The following is a 17,828-nucleotide window of genomic DNA, read 5'->3' on the forward strand; positions in this document are numbered from 1 at the left end:
TCACTTAGAGCGTAACCAACACAGGAGATGTAATATCTTTACTTTGCTTTCCACCAGCGGGGATGAGAAATCTCTTAAAATAACCAAATTTGTTTTATTCTCATAACCGCAATGTGACTTCAGAGGTGCTGTGCTTTCTGCCTTTGATTCCAGCTCTCCGTCCAAAATAGCTGGAGAAATCTCTGAGCACGTTTGGTTGGTGTGTAGGGGGATAAAAAATGTATAATGTACGAGCAAAATGTCTAATGGCTTCTTTAATGTAACAGCATTAATTAATATTTTTTTGTTTTTCTTATCATGAAAGAATAGGGAGAAAAAACACAAATCACAGTTGATAAATGTGCATGTTATTTTCTGGTCAGGGTAATCTGACAGCTTATGCATCACCGCTGCTCGCCACATAATGGCTTCGGACACAATTAGCATTCAGAGAAAACAGAGGATGTTCGAGGCAGCGGAGGCCACAGCACTCTCTATTTGGCTGACAGACCTGTCAAATCACAACGGGCTAAACTGGTGCTAAAGGTTGTCAAGAAACATCAGAGCGGGTGCGCGACGTCTTACACAGAGGATTTTTCCTTGCTGGTGTCGATTAATGCTAAAGCTTTTTAATTTCTCCACAAACTGTCAGGACATAAAGTGTGAGAAGACGGTGGTTTCTTTATCTTACAGATCCCTCATAATTAACACTCAAGAACGCTCTTTCTTGTTTAATTTGCAGTTGGAGAATAATGAAATATGATGAGTTAGAGGGGAATATAGCCCATGTATTCGCATGTAACGTGATTCATCTGTGCATGTGGGTGTGTGTGTGTGTTTACGTACCACAGGTGGTGAGAGGGGAGCCCAGGGCGGCGTGGCTGGGGGTGACGCTGCACTTAGAGGAGGGTGTCTTGGCCGAGGCAGGGGCAGGTGAGGAGCCGACGGAGGAGACAGCGGACGTGGTGATATGCAGGGAGGACGGGGCTGACGATGGGGAGGCCAGCCGCTCTCCAGACTCCATATCTGTCAAACACAATCCAATCAACACACTTACAAAAGGCAGGGGAAGAAAAGAGGTGGAAAAAACCSAAAGACTCCCCCCCTCCCCACTGAGCCTCACCCCCTCTCACATGTTAATTACCCCCTCAACAATATCTCCGGTTAGCTAAGGCCACTGGCCAGAGAATCTCCTAAACAAACCCACAGAGAGCTTTCACTGAGGCAACAGGGAAAATAAGGAGAAGTATTTGATCACATATTATGGACACACACACAGAGACAGACAAAAGACCCTCTTGGGTATACAGGAGTGCTTTATATAAGATGTAAAACTGGTGCCACTCAAGACTTGCATCACTAATGATAATATTAACGCTTTAACGTGGACAGTTTTCACAGGAATCWTTGAAATCATTCCCAGCTTGCAACGCAGCAGATGTTCCTCTTAAATGTACAGTTAAAAACACTAATGGTGACTCGATGGATAGATTTGCAGAGAGCTATCACTAAGCCATCTCTTGACACAGACCACAGTAGCTCTGCCCATCATCCAAATGAAGACATAGACAGGCCGATTCTGTAGTAGTCTTTCATGATTTCATCACCCCCTATATCTCCCAGCTTTTCCAGGATTTATGCCACTTCCCTTTGTTGTTTCACAAAAGACCACATCTGAAAAGCCCCTTTAACAAGTGTTTAACAGCCCTGGCATCTTTGTTATTGTATCATTAGACATAAACTATTTCTAAATCTCCCCGGTGACTGTCCTCTGCAGCGGAGGCAGCTAGGCCTGCTGGTGATTACATCTGGGAGKCAAAGCTATCCTCTGAATATTAAGTAACGTCCCTCCTCGCCACCGACAACACTTACGAGACGACACAAATGACATGAAAGCTGCAGCCGTGTGCCACTGGAAAGGCCATGCTGCAGTGTGTGTGTGTGTAGGTGTCCATAGTTGAATGGACAAACCCTTCTAATTTACACTTAATAATTACAACAGTACTCTTTAAAAAGCTATCACCATAAAGAAACAATCCAGCCTAATCTTTACGGGAGGATCATTTATTCTCAATTGCATGAAGATTGAACGAACCAACAAATATAGCCTAGATTTCATATAAAAGGTAGGCTAAATAACCCAAATCAAATATGAAATGATCCTACATTAGATACMAGATTAGATTTAAATGGAAGTCAAGTCTGACTCACACATTTCACACACACTTTAAGCTTTCCTTGATGTCTGCCCACTTCTCTATTCTATTGTGAAATGTTGCAGAAATGATTTCCTCTTGGGCAATTCATTTCTGCTGCACAAGACAACGGACGTGTCTCTCTGGAGCCTCTCTCTGTCGATAACAGAAAAACGGTCTACAGAAATAATCAGAAAAATMTTCCCTTAAAAACAATCCCTCAAACCCCATTACTTACTAAACGTACATTTGAGGAAATTGAAAACGAAACATGACTGAGACGACGACAAAGACGATAATTACAAAAATTWAAAATCAAGCATTTTCTAGACTTAAGAGGCCAATCCTGCCTTATTGATCAGAAATTAGCACTGGGTTTAGCTTGATTTTATAGGTTATTATAGGCATGGCACAGTGGCGCTGGTATTCCAGGTGCTATAGAACCTCCATGTGAGCAAGGAAATGACGTCGACTTTGGAGTGTGCATGTGCAACTCATCTTGAGCCCCTGACGGCATGCCAAACGCAGCAGCACACACAATGCACACATTCCTAACAGCAGGCTGCAGATCCCGTAGAAGCCATGCTAATGTACAGGAGAGGATTTAGAGGAGAAATGGATCTGCCTAAAATCAGTCACGTTCTGCAGATATCACCCTTCCCACAATGCAGCTGCATGCCTGGAGTGCATGTCATGCCGCAAACAACAAGATATGCCCCTTCCTTCAGACAATTTGATGTGCTTATAAAAACAGACCCATCTTTTTCTTAATGAAAACAAGGTGCAAATCCCACACACCTCCAAATGCCACTGATCACTGAAATGCCATGAGCTCATTAGGCCTGTTGGTTACGGTGGAAAATACCATGTCTGTGCTCCCTGCAACTGTGTGTGTGTGTGTGTGTGTGTGTGTGTGTGTGTGTGTGTGTGTGTGTGTGTGTGTGTGTGTGTGTATAGCCAAGTTGGTCGGTGTGTATCCGTGTTGGTGTGTGTGTGTGTAAGCCTTGCCCTCCTGGTGTAGCCAGGTTGGTCAGTGTGTGTCGGTTCGGTGTGTGTGTGTGTGTGTCATCGGTCTTATTATCCGCCAACCCAGCATAACAGATGGCTGATGCTAAACAGTGATAATCCCACAACAGAGTCATCAGCATGGATCAGCAGTATTCAGACTGCCGACGGACACAACGTCTTCTCCAGCTAATGGAAGGTGCAGGGCTGCTAGAGATCTCGAGGAAGCGTATAATACAGAATGCCTTGACCCCATTCAAAGTCAGCTAGAGAGCTGCTGCATGCTACCGCACTACACTACTAGCCTCTCACCATGCACTCGGTGTGCGTCTCAAGTGGCACCCTATTCCCTATGTAGAGCACTACTTTTGACCAGGGCCCTGGTCAAGAGTGGTGCACTATATAGAGAACAGGGTGCCATTTGGGACGAACATGCCTGTTCCACTAATTACAGCCATGCTGTATGTCACACCTCTGTCACTTTACACGAGGGATTCATATTTTCCGAAAATCGACCAAATTTCAATAAAGGGAATAATTCATGTTTATTCAGAGACTGCCGGGAAATAAATCCATTTAAAGCTTTAAAACCCAAGATATGGTTACTCAGGGTTCTTCCAAAATGAGATTGTCGCTGTTCCACATTACAGTCTGGCTGCACCACCATGTAAAGCTTTCACAGCAAGTGAAACTGATATTTAGTAATGATAGAGTAAACTTTGATCGCCAATGACATGGTTGTGAATTGCGAAACAGGCCGTTTATAAATTCAAAGTGTTATGTACCTCAATTAATTCAGTYCATTTCAGCAGAATGCCTAGGCTATCTGGACACAGAACGCTCTCAGGACGCACCCCGAATAGGCCATAGCGTTTTCGAATCATACAAACTCTAACGGTAGTCAAACAAAAAAACAAATGACCAAAGCTGCTAAGCTCGCTAGATAACCTCCAACGAATGACAGAATATCTCCTATTTGGCAAAATCGAGTTGATTATACAGATAGCAGATCAGCTCATGAATAACGGGGAGATGAAGAGAGGAAATTGTTTAAATATCAAGATCTCTTAACGGGGACCAACTCGGTTAAAATAAATATCCATATCTACTCTCATACCGTTTGTTGATCACACATTCTCTACTGACGCTCTCATATGGGCAGCAGTACGACACAACGCAGAGAATGTTAAGAGCGGTATTTTGACCGGCATAGGCAGATGCTTTGATAATCCAACCTATGGATTACAGAATAAAGTTAGGATTTTTCTTGCAAGACAAGAGTCTGGATTTTGTGTTTCAGTGGGATTGGTACGATAGGAAAATAGCCTATGCTCTATACATGGCTATATAAGGCTACCATGTGAGTGACTCAATAGGTAAATAATGCAATAATGTAGCCTAAATGTTCCTGATCAGTGATTGATGAGCAAACGCATAAATGGGCTATCACTTCCACTTATCCAGCCAGAGATGAATTAACCATACAGAGAGATTCTGTGAAACACAAATCACAGGGTTTTGGTCGGGAGTAGGACAGGCTKCTACTTGAGTGAAGAGAAAAATACAGTTGTAGAAAATTGTTCCTATCAGCTAATATATGAACAAACTAGAATAAAGACGATCATTAGCACACACCATTTACCTAACAATTTCCCCAGCCTAATTGTTAACAAATATCAAAACGGAGATTAAGTGAAAACAAAGAGCCGACATTGATTGATTTACCTACAGTCTCCCCACCCCCCATGCTTGTCTCAAAGCAGCGCGATGAGGGTGCTGAAATTATCATCTAGGTGACCACACACATGACTATTGCTTTAAATTGAACAAAAATATTTAAAAAAGCAACATGTAAAGTGTTGGTCCCATTTTTCATGAGTTGAAATAAAACTTTCCATAAGCACAAGTTTATTTCTCTCCAATTTTGTGCACAAATTTGATAACATTCCAGTTAGTGAGCATTTCTCCTTTGCCAAGATAATCCATCCAACTGACAGGTGTGGCATATCAAGATGATATGATCAGCATGATCATTACACAGGTGCGCCTTGTGATGGGGACAATAAATGTAAGTCGCTCTGGATAAGAGCGTCTGCTAAATGACTTAAATGTAAATGTAAATGTAAAAGGCCACTCTAAAATGAGCAGTTTTGTCACACGTCACAGATGTTTCAAGTTGAGGGAGCGTGCAATTGGCATGATGACTGCAGGAATGTCCACCCAAGCTGTTGCCATATAATTGAATGTTCATTTCTCTACCATAAGCGGCCTCCAACGTCACTTTAAAGAATATGGCAGTACGACCAACCGGCCACACAACCACAGACCACGTGAAACCACGCCAGCCCAGGACCTCTACATCCGGCTTCTTCACCTGCGGGATCATCGGAGATCAGCCCCACGGACAGCTGATAAAACTGAGGAGTATTTCTGTCTGTAATAAAGGCCTTTTTTGGGGGGGAAACAAATTCTGATTGGCTAGGCCTGGCTCCCCATTGGGTGGGCCTGGCTCCCACCCATGGCTTTGCCCCTGCCCAGTTTTGTAAAATCCATAGATTAGGGCCTAATTAATTTATTTCAATTGACTGKTCTCCTTATATGAACTGTAACTCAGTAAAATTGTTGCATGTTGCGTTTATATTTTTGTTCAGTGTAGTATAACAGTTGCATATTACTTTGGGAGTTTCAGTATAAGCAAGAATTTGATACATGCCTTCAAGTGCATTAGCCTAGTTCATTCCAATATTTTCATCATCAGTTGATCCTAACTAAGGTGAGTGTTCCTCTCTCTGTGCTTTTTCATAGGCCCAATGGCTGTTTCCTCATCTCTTCGCTGCCGCCCACCTCCACTGTGTTGTTCTCAACTCCCGTTTAAATACATTTTGCCTACTGTTTTGTAGAAATCTGACTTTTTATTGTGTGTGTTCGGGCTTCATTTCTGTGATGTCGTACCAGGCCTGGGCTCTGGCTTTCAGCTCACCGGGCTTGGATCGGACCGGGATAGAATTTTCAGTTCTGATGAGAACTGTATTTCAGGTCTCATGTGCAGTCTGGCAGTGTCAATTATGCATGTGCTTGGAATTTATGACGACTTTGTGTGAAGTAAATAAAAGGCTTCCATGCGACAACCTGTTTGGATAACGTGCCATACATTTGCTTGCCAATCTGCTGCTGCATATGTTGTGTATTTCGTGGAATTTCAATAGTGTGACATTGTGGGGGAAAATGTTGTYATTTCCCGGGTCCTGTAATTACATTTTTTCAGGAAATGTGAAGTGGTCCCGGGATCCCGGCTACCAGTGTTTATCCCTACTTTACACATACATGAATAAGTGACATAAACAATAAGTAAATGGAGAAATAAGCCTAACACTCTAGTTCATGTGATAACCGTGGTCCGTGGATGCACTGCATTCATTCTCTATGACCTTAAATGGTGTAATGATTAGCTGTAGCCCCCGACATTGACTCGGGACAAAAACAATCTCTTGAAGCGTGAGCAGTGTCTTGCCCTGACGCTCTGCATGGTTGCTTGGTGACACTGGCAGATTATTTTTACCGACACAAAAATCACCAGTGTCCACTGAACACAATTAACGAGGCTTCTGCTACACTGGACAAATAGCTGGGCCACTTGAGCCGGCGTGATTTGCGGCACAGTGGGATCGATGGATGGAAGGGGATGTTAAAAAAGGCAGAAGGGGATAATCTGACCTGATCAGCACATTACAGAGCCAGAGAAAAAATAACTTTCACCCCCACCTCACTCCCAATCCCCTTCTGAGTTCACCCAGCAGAAGTGAATTATTTGTGGGTCTTTCTTTGTATATACTTCTGTGTGTCTGCCTGCGAGGATAGTAGCTCACTGTGGTGGCTGGTTGATACAGCGGAGGAGGAGGTTGGTCGGGAAATTGGAAAGTGGCTTAGGTCAGCATGGCTGGATGCATCTGTAGTTCACTGGTAACATCCGTAGTTCAGCTGAAATGCCAGGACGGCTCCACTGAGCATCAAACAGCACGGCAGAGAGACACAGACCTCAATTCTGCCTGCGTTTGTCTGTCGGTCTGTCCTTTCCGGCCTTGACGTCCACTACCTACCTCCCTTCCTAGACAGTGATGAAGGGCTCCGTCTGCCCCGGCCACGGCTTTCTTGAGCAGGAAAATTTCGATTGGGACATATCTGACAGAGTGCTGGAGAGACACACAGTGTGCTATGATGAAAAGAATGAGGCGACTTTAAAAAGATCACCCCCCCTCCCCTCTCTCTCACACTCCCCAAACTCTAATAACTAACGCCTCCAATCATGATCAAACAGGCCTCTTCGTATTTTGGTGAGGGAGGTCATAGATTGACAGAGTTGCCGTGAGAGGATGTGACCTGGGAAAGCAGAAAAATAATAAAACATACCGCACGTGTTGTACAGGGAACGTCAATGTTTTAGCACAAGGGAGTCAAATCTGGTTTAACCATTCATCTCCGGCTGTGTGTTTGTAATAAGCCCCTAGTACCACGTGCTGCCAGACAAATGAAACCATGTGCTCCTTGGGTTTTGTTCAAAGATAAAAGCTATTTTTTGTTGCTGTATTTTATTAGGAACCCCATTAGCTACAGCCAAAGCTGCAGGTACTCTTCCTGGGGTCCACATGCGGTTTGTAATGGACAGGGAAGTTGCATTACAGTACTATTTAAGAAAAGTCCAAATGTTAATTCCCTAAAACGTATGAAAGTGTTAGCCAAATGCAGTAAGCTAGTTTATAGTGCACATAGCCTATACACTATATTGACACACATTGTTTTACTATAGGACTTCAAGCCCTACTCAGAAGGGAAATGAACTACAACCCTGTACAGCAAAACTCCCATTTGTTTCACGTTGGTTCAAAATGGACAGCATCTCTCAGCCTTTCAGACCACTTTGGCATTGCCACGGTGGGTGACACATTACACCGCTCTATCCCCGAGCCCTGCTGCCCTGATACAACAAAACACCTCCTCCTCAGAACTGGCTGGCTGTCTGTCACAGCTAGGCCACATAACATTTAGTCCTTTACAGCCCAAGCTGTAATCACATTTTTGACCTAGTATGCAAGGGCACGTATCATCTCAATCCACACGGCAGATCCATTTGTGTTCATAACGCCGGGAAAATAATCATTTTTTTTCTCTTTTCTTTCTTTCTTTCTTAAGAACGACCCACAAAACACAAAAGGCAGGGTGTTTGGTCTTCATCATTCCTCCGGGAGCATACATCTTTTAGGAGAGGAGACCTTCACGCCAAAAAGTAATTCTGTTCGCATCGACTGCCGAAAACGCATATCGAATGCTTACCGTGAACAAAGATGGAGGGGGGAGGGGGTAGTTTGGGAGGCAAATGAACTCTGATGAATGATGTGGAAGTTCAGTGTGACAAATGTTGGAAGAAATGCATTTGTCCTTCGCGGCGGTGTTAGCGAGCTAGTGCGGGTTCTGAGCGCAGCGGAGCTAGTGGAGGCAGATCATTTCCATTTGGAGTGATCCAGGGGCGGAACGTAGGGAACGCGGGGGCCTGCAAACAGGAATCCCACATGTTCCATACAAACTGGTATCCATCACACAACACATTCCTGGGCCTGCAGCCTTTCCTGGCCACGTCAACACCAGACATTAGCCATAAAATATGGAACCCTGCACATTTTAATTATAGAGGGAGAAGAAGAGAGAGGAGAGAGAAGGAGAAGAAGAGAGAGGAGAGAGAGACAGAGGAGAGAGAGAAAGGCAGGGTACTTCATTAATCCGTCAATCCGTTGCTAGCCTTTGAGGGAGGCTGACACAACTAAGTAATAAGTATGTTGGTACCTACAAAACCACTTAGGAAGGGGCCCCATTTCAACAGCACCAATAGCCTAGGCGCTGGCACCAAAGTCAAACAAGACCGTACTAATCCCAATACTACAGCGTTTCTTTCAAAACGATTAACTCCGATGCCAAACCAAATATTTGCAGTGTTATAGTGGATTTAGACAACAGCGCTGCTTCTTAAGCATACTCAAAATATCCCCCTGAATCTAGCTTTAAGTAACCTTCTGGTATAAGCAAAACCTGGAGAATAATTCTCAATGTTACCTTCCAGAATGATAACTCTCATTACAGCAGTTCCATATGAATTGTTAACTGGATATATTTAGAGGTCCATTASAACAGAAACTGTTCATGGGCATGATTCCTCTTAATGTGCACTTCCCAAAAACATGGAGAGAAGGGTATGGCAACTGGCCAGCCAATGCTGGTTAAAGATAATCACAGTGTTATTACTGTACATAACATACATTCCCATCTCTCTCCTCTCGTTTACTCCTAAACCATTTGCTCAACTGTTCTCCTCCCGCAGGCTACATCACAATGATTATCTGTTGCTAATAAGGGAGAAGAGGAAATATGAGGGCCCACGGTGCAATAGTGTTATTGTTCAATTTCTGTTGAATCAAAAGTGGGAAATGGTGCTAATACATCCTGTGAAACGGAGTCATCCTGTGAAACGGAGTCATCCTGTGAAACGGAGTCATCCTGTGAAACGGAGTCATCACTAACCACCCGGTTACTCAACCCTGCACCTTATCATAGAATCACTGGCCACTTTAATAATGTTTACATACTGCATTATATTCTACTGGATTTTAGTCAATGCTTGTTGCTCATTGCTCGTCCTAATAATAGATTTCTTAATTCCATTCTTTTACTTTTAGATGTGTATATTGTTGTTAGATATTACTGCACTGTTGGAGCTAGGAACACAAGCATTTCACTACACCCGCAATAACATCTGCTCAATATGTGTATGTGACCAAAAACATTGTATATTCCAGTACAGAATGTGTTTCAATACAATAACTGTATTTAATTCAATCTAGTTAGAATACTTTGTGTAGCCTATCTACATATTCACAGAGAGAAAAAGAGAGGRGCAGAGAGTCAGAGACACACCGCGAGAGAAGGCAGAGGGAAGAAAATGACATGAGAGTGAAAGTGTGTGAGAGAGACAGAAAGAGAGAGAGTCAGTGAGAGACACTGAGAGAAAGAAGACAAGGGAGGTAAAAACCACAGGCGAGAGGAAATAGGAGACACCAGACCTCCATCAGTGGTCTCTGATTGGATGGAGCCTTTTCCAGTCATGATATACATAATGCAGATGACACGCATGTGAGAGGCAAGACAAAAAGCTAACTGCTACTGCTTTCAGCCTGGAACAATGAGGACCTCTAAAAGCATCTGCATGCTCAGCCTAATGCTCCATTGTCACCCAAGATGCTACTCAAATCTATACAGGGCCGGAGGAAAATGCTTTAGGCTACAGCAAGGCCTGACATTTTGTGACGTAAACATATTTCTTGGGCTGATTTTCCTAAAAATGGGAGATACACATTGTCTATAGTATTTAGATTTGCAATTCTCCCAAATGTGATTTTAAGGAACAAAAGACAGACCCTAGGCCTATTTCTTTGTAAAAAAAAAAAAAGAACAATCTGATTGTAGTGTGGACTATGAAGTTTTGAGTTGTCTATTATATTTTCAAAACCAATATTTATTACATAAGCCCAAAATATGAAACATTCAAGTCATAACAATGGCAATAAAAAATAAATAAATATACTACTGGCAATTACACAAAGAACACCTATTTACTTTGTTTGTGTGGCCTTCACAGTTTCCCTTGCTAAAATAATATTTATCGGTTCCAAACAAGTGTTAACGTGGGAGATACAAACGCAATGTGTCTCAGGAAGACCTCATTTGCATATAGCTTTAACTTGCAACTGAAATGATCCACACAAAGCAAAAGGCGTTAACACATTTGGACCACAACTCACTCAGAAATAAATTCAGCATTTAAAAACTCTTGTGGAATATTATGGGAGAGGAGGGTGTATTTGCATGTCAACAGGAGAGAAGAGTTTGAATATGAATAGAATGCAATAGGGGACGGCTACAAATTAAACATGAGCCTAGGCTGCCGGTGCAAAGGTTATCCTTCATTCTGCACCGCTGAATAAAAAAAACCTGACCCATGTGCATTTCCCACTCTGCTCGTTCTACTGTAATATACAGGAAATACATCTTCATTTGCTGTCATTAGATAAACCAGAGAGACTTTTGATGAACTACTTTTTAACTAGTCCTAGTTGACGAGAACTTGGACCTACAGTGCATTTGGAAAGTATTCAGACCCCTTCCTTTTCCCCACATTTTGTTACAGCCTTATTCTAAAATCGATTAAATAAAAACAATGTATCGTCAATCTACACAAAATACCCCGTAATAACAAAGCAAAAACCAGGTTGACATTTTTGCAAATGTATAAAAAATTTAAAACAGAAATACTTTTATTACATAAGTAATCAGACCCTTTGCTATGAGACTCGATATTAAGCTCAGGTGAATCCTGTTTCCTTTTATCCATCCTTGAGATGTTTCTACAACTTGATTGCAGTCCACCTGTGGTAAATTCAATTGATTGGACATGATTTGGAAAGGCACACACCTGTCTATATAAGGTCCCACAGTTGACAGTGCATGTCTGAGCAAAAACCAAGCCATGAGATCGAAGGAATTGTCCGTAGAGCTCCGAGACAGGATTGTGTTGAGGCACAGATCTGGGGAAGGGTACCAAAACATTTCTGCAGCACTGAAGGTCCCCAAGAACACAGCGGCCTCCATCATTCTTAAATGGATGAAGTTTGGAACCACCAAGACTCTTCCTTGAGTGGGCCGCCCGGGCCAAACTGAGCAATCGGGGGAGAAGGGCCTTGGTCAGGTAGGTGACCAAGAACCCGATGGTCACTCTGACAGAGCTCCAAAGTTCCTCAGTGAAGATGGGAGAACATTCCAGAAGGACAACCATCTCTGCAGCACTCCACCAATCAGGCCTTTGTGGTCGAGTGGCCAGACGGAAGCCACTCCTCAGTAAAAGTCACATTGACAGTCCACCTGGAATTTGCCCCACCCCAAAAGAAAATCACCTAAAGGATTCTCAGACCATAAGAAACATGATTCTCTGGTCTGATGAAACCAAGAGTGAACTATTTTGCCTGAAAGCCAAGCGTCACGTCTGGAGGAAAACTGGCACCATTCCTACGGTGAAGCATGGTGGTGGCAACGTCATACTGTGGGGATGTTTTTCAGCAGCAGGGAGTGGAAGACTAGTCAGGATCAAGGGAAAGACAAACGGCGCAAAGTAAACAGAGATGAAAACCTGCTCCAGAGCGCGCAGGACCTCAGACTGGGGCGAAGGTTCACCTTCCAACAGGACAACGACCCTAAGCACACAGCCAAGACAACGTAGGAGTGGCTTCGGGACAAGTCTCTGAATGTCCTTGAGTGGCCCAGCCAGAGCCCGGACTTGAACCCGATCAAACATCTCTGGAGACCGGAAATTAGCTGTGCAGCGACGCTCCCCATTCAACTTCACAGAGCTTGAGAGGATCTGCAAAGAAAAATGGGAGAACCTCCCCAAATACAGGTGTGCCAAGCTTGTAGCGTCATATCCAAGAAGACTCGAGGCTGTAATCGCTGCCAGAGGTGCCTCAACAAAGTACTGAGTAAAGTGTCTGAATACGTATGTAAATGTGATATTGCAGTGTTTTTTTTTATACATTTGCAAACATTCCTAAAAACCTGTTTTTGTTTTGTCATTATGGGGTATTGTGTGTAGATTGAGGGGAAAAAACAGCATGAGGCTGTTTGTGGAAAAAGTCAAGGGGTCTGAAGACTTTCCGAATGCACTGTATATATCAACAAACCAAGACATCTTATCAAAATGATTTGCAATTAAGTGGTAGCCATGGTTTTTTATTGCAATGTAACACCACAGATGACCCAAATATTTCACCGGGTGTATAAATGTAAAGCATCCGGTTGGCGTTTCCACTCACTACCAAATATGGTGATGAGAGGAAGCTCAGTGGCCGGCATTGGGAGAAGATGGAGCGCGATGGATTTTGGCCGACATTCAGCTAATTTTCTCATCGATTAAATATTTGACCTCCATACAGTTCTGTTTCCAAAACTAGAATTTGTAACAAACTGAGTGAATTGTGTTTTGTAGAATTTACCATTTAATAAAGTATACAAAAATTGCGTTATAGGAGTGCAGGGGCGAATTTTGTCATCGCACACGCGTACTTTACAGTGTTGGCGTTCCCTAATGGAAATATGCAGATAAATGCTAGAACATGCCAAAAGGATCTCACTAACTTGTGCTCGGCTCTGCCCACCTACTTGATTGTTCTGCCCACTATGATTCATTTGCTCCTACTGGAAACGAAAAGGCTGTGGTCTATCTTGGGTTAGTTATAAATATCTTAGGTGACACTCTCTTGAACTAGGCCCTAGTTGTACTGGTATGTCAGCAGTTGGCAATAGCATAGGTCCTCAGGTTGTGTGGTCATGTCTGACGAGCTTCTAATTGTACTGGCTAACAATAGCGTACCACTGCCAGAGACAATGGGACCCAAAGTCCAAGAAGCTCAAGGCTTTAGGGGCAAGACGCCACAATGTCACTGACCTTCATGCTCCGGTACGACCAAATAAACAACGTCTCCACGCTATTTATGTATAGAGGGAATGACAGGGGCATACACAGCTTTCATCCCATTTCTCTGACCCTGTCAGATGCTGAGGCTGAGCGAAAAAGGCGAACCAGGATCAAGGTAAACAACACTATGATGGCTTTCTCATTCCTGCAGAGGGGTCCCCTCAGAGGAAGCCCAGAGCATAAATCAAATATCCGCAGCACTATATACAAGGGGTCTGAGTCCCAAACCCCATTTCCTATATAGTGCACTACTTTTGACCAGAACCCTATGGGATTCCCTGGACAAAAGTAGTGCACTAAAAATGGAATAGTTTGCCATTTGTGACACAAACCAGGGAGTGGGCTGCAGTGAAGCCCGATGAAGCAAAAAATATATATCCAAAGCACAGCGTCCCTGACAGAGCATTTGTCAGACACTCCATATATGTCCACTGGTAGAGGATGGGCATTAGAAATACTGCACACTCGACCCACTGAAGTGCTGCATACGGTTCACCTCAATGCTAACATGTGTAAATCTGACTGGGCTCTGTCGGAACCTTACAAGGCGTATTACAACAACGAAAATCAGAGCGCAAGTGTTGTTGCCCAATCTACACAACATTAGATGAAAAAAAAAGCCCCACACGTCAGGTAATGCATTTTTCATTGCGGCTCCTTACTTCACCAATCAGAATGGTGTGGGGAAACACGGGATTAGCAATTCAAATTCTCGTCCCACATTGAGGCTGAAGAGGCCATAGAAATTCCAGATAGGACTGCACATTATTAAGATAACATGGGCAGCAGCAACACAGCCGGGACAAGGAGAGGCCAATGGTCTCCTGCCACATTCTTCTAGCCCAACAGGGAGTGCAATGCTCAGGGAGACAGTGACTCACCCAAGCCCGCCTCTAACACAACATTCAACCATACAGGAGCAGTAAACTGGAGGCCTTGATTTTGTTTAACTGCCTGTGTCCTACGATGCCAAGGCTGCTACATGACCATGGATGAATCCTGGTTGAAACTGTCAGGAATGACAAGCGGGGCTTAAAAAAGGTGAACCAGATAGAGAGTTGTTTCAGGGATGTCAAGACATGAGGGCTGTGTGTAGAGTGCTGTGGGTGTAAGACATGGAGGCACTCAGTGAGCTTGCAGCAGAGCAGAGCAGAGTAGACCCATGGTCCGTGCCTCGGCACAAAGGAAAGAAAGGAACCATGGCTGGTCACAGCACACGACGACAACAGCACACGACGACAACCCCCCCCCCCCATCTGCAGCATACCAGCCATTCACCTTAAATCTGTCAATCAACCTCTGTCTATCTCCGCATGGGGAAGGATATAGCTTTTCACACACACCAAAAATAAAATATTTCAAGAAGCTAACCAAGCCAAAATCCTAGGCTAGGCCTATAACCTCACTGAATCCTAAGGGAGAAACAAAAAAAGTTGATGATAAAATATATCAAAAGATATATGAAAATGAGAGGGGAGGGAAAAAAAGGAAGTTCCAATAGTGGAATTAAGATTGAGAAGCCACATGGTGCAACCGGTTCTCTTCTCAACGCTCGGTCTTGTAGGTGAGCTGACAGACAGTTTCTCACACGGCCATCTTTAAGCCAGTCATGTGGGAAACGCACAGTGACATCTCAAGGTACACAGCCGAGGAAAACGGTCTCAGAAGGCGGCTGCATTGTCATTTCTGCTCTCCGTTTTAAAAGATATTAATCGCCCGTGATTAGCATAATCTAATCAATTTTGTGAATCGACTTCTAATTACCAGGAGCACATCTTCCTGAAATTAACCCTGGAAGCACACAGACACTCGTTCCTTTTCACTAAAGCGAAACAGACATCATTTTTTTTAAGGCAACCATTTTAACCACCACAAACAAAGGATAGAGAAGCATAAAACATAAATGTGAAAGAAAATTATTCTAAATAAATAAAATAGCTTCACTGTATGCCCATCAATCTAACCGACTGGATTAGTTAAGAGGAAAACAAAATCACTTAGACCTTTCACTGATGGGAATACAAAGAATGCATGTTGCTTATTACAAAATTGTCTTTCAAGCTGCTTTTTCGCATTTTGGAAATCGGTCTAGTCTTCAGCTTAACATGTTTCCTCGGCTAAATCCTAAATTAACTCCAGCAATATGGACTCCTAGAAGAATGTGCTCTACAACACACACACACACACAGTATGCAAAGTATGAAGAAGAGAACTCTCATGTCAACCAATATGCCTCATTGGTCTTTAAGTCTTGATATGTTGTTGGGTATCATTTCTGTTTTGGAGTGTTGTAGAAATAGCGAGTAATTATCTTGAAGCATACAACCCAGCATAACCTTAAACTAAAGACAATTTCTTAATGTGAGAAATTTGCATTATAATCAAGGGGGTAACACTCCAGAGAGCTGTCTGCATTAGAAACAGTCCATAAAAATACATTGCACAGGAATATTTAATCCGTGCACGAATAGAAGGGCCTTAAAGAGTACACAGGTCTGATTTGAAGAGCTTGATTAAAATGAAATGCAATCGTATGCAAAACAACTCTGAAGGTCATTCATAGTGTAGGCAATCCTTTCAGAGCCTTGAATATAAGAAATGCGGCTCTGTGAAAGCAGTCAGTACTCCTCCATTCCTATTAGAAATTCCTATTCCTCCTTACAATTACAGCGAATGAAACTAAAATTCATCACAGATTTATTGCGTTAAAACGTGTACACAGCAACACGACGGATAAATAAGCAGGTAACTCTTGCCAAAGGTCTGAATGTTGTTTTGACTAACGGATCTTTCTGATTGGTCACTCTTCAGCCTTCATCTTGCATTGGATTCGTTCCATGTCATATCAACAAGCCATGACACCCACCATCTCAGATTGTTCTGAAAATGTTTCTGTAGTTGAAAACACAACATTAACATTACTGCAACATATCTGATAAATTAAGCTAATTGATTGCACCCAAAAGAGTTCTTTAAATTTATAGGATCCACATAATATTTAATAAATAGTATCTAACATCTGATTTGGACCACACTTCGTCCTACAATTGAGTAAGACACAAGGAATTCATCCCCAAAAAATCTAAAGCCACCGACTCCCCACCACCACACGCCAATCCCAAACCAAAAAAAAACAGTATTAGTTCTCCATGTCAAATCTGATTTTATTCGTAACATGCTTCGTAAACAGGTGTAGACTACCAGTGAATGCTTACTTAAGGGCCCTTCCCAACAAAGAGGAAGAAAATGTTGAACTAATAGAAAAGTAAAAACACGCAATAATAAAAGTAATAAATACAAAGAGTAAAGATAACATGGCTATATACACTATATACAAAAGTATGAGACACCGCTTCAAATTAGTGGATTCGGCTATTTCAGCCACGCCCATTGCTGACAGATGAATAAAAATAGAGCACAACGCCATGCAATCTCCATAGACAAACATTGGCAGTAGAACGGCCTTACTGAAGAGCTCAATGACTTTCATTGTGGCACCGTCATAGGATGCCACCTTTCCACTAAGTCAGTTCGTTAAATTTCTGCCCTGTTTGTATACCACTGCTATAGGCTGTCTCATCGTCGATCAGACCTATCACCATCGCGTCGTCAGCAAACTTAATAATGGTGTTAGAGTCGTGCGCGGCCACGCAGTCGTGGGTGAACGGGGAGTACAGGAGGGAACAAAGCATGCACCCATGAGTGGCCCCCGTGTTGAGGGTCAGCGTGGCAGATGTGTTGTTGCCTACCCTCACCACCTGGGTGTGGCCTGTCAGGAAGTCCAGCATCCAGTAGCAGAGTGAGGTGTATAATCCTAGGGTCCTTAGCTTAGTGATGAGCTTGGAGGGCACACAAATGGTGTTGAACGCTGAGCTGTAGTCAATGAACAGCATTCTCACATAGGTGTTCATTTTGTCCAGGTGGGAAAGGGCAGTGTGGAGTGCAATAGAGATCGTGTCATCTGTGGATCTGTTGGGGTGGTATGCGAACTGGAGTGGGCCCAGGGTGTCTGGAATAATGGTGTTGATGTGAACCATGACCAACCTTTCAAAGCATTTCATGGCTATAGAGGTGAGTTCTAC

At 43.1% G+C, this 17,828-nt stretch overlaps 1 protein-coding gene across 1 annotated transcript in view; it reads right to left on the reverse strand.

The window, feature by feature from the left end:
* Window positions 1–17,828, reverse strand: part of LOC111972715 (bromodomain adjacent to zinc finger domain protein 2B-like) — a 90,024-nt gene that overhangs the window by 40,236 nt on the left and 31,960 nt on the right. Inside the window, exon 3 of the mRNA XM_070449334.1 lies at window positions 826–1,005. Coding sequence (XP_070305435.1) covers window positions 826–1,003 — 178 coding nt within the window. The 5' untranslated portion in view covers window positions 1,004–1,005. The remainder of the gene's footprint in view (window positions 1–825; window positions 1,006–17,828) is intronic.

The sequence above is a fragment of the Salvelinus sp. IW2-2015 genome, linkage group LG2 (assembly GCF_002910315.2).
Source record: "Salvelinus sp. IW2-2015 linkage group LG2, ASM291031v2, whole genome shotgun sequence".
In the NCBI taxonomy this organism is placed as follows: Eukaryota; Metazoa; Chordata; class Actinopteri; order Salmoniformes; family Salmonidae; genus Salvelinus; species Salvelinus sp. IW2-2015.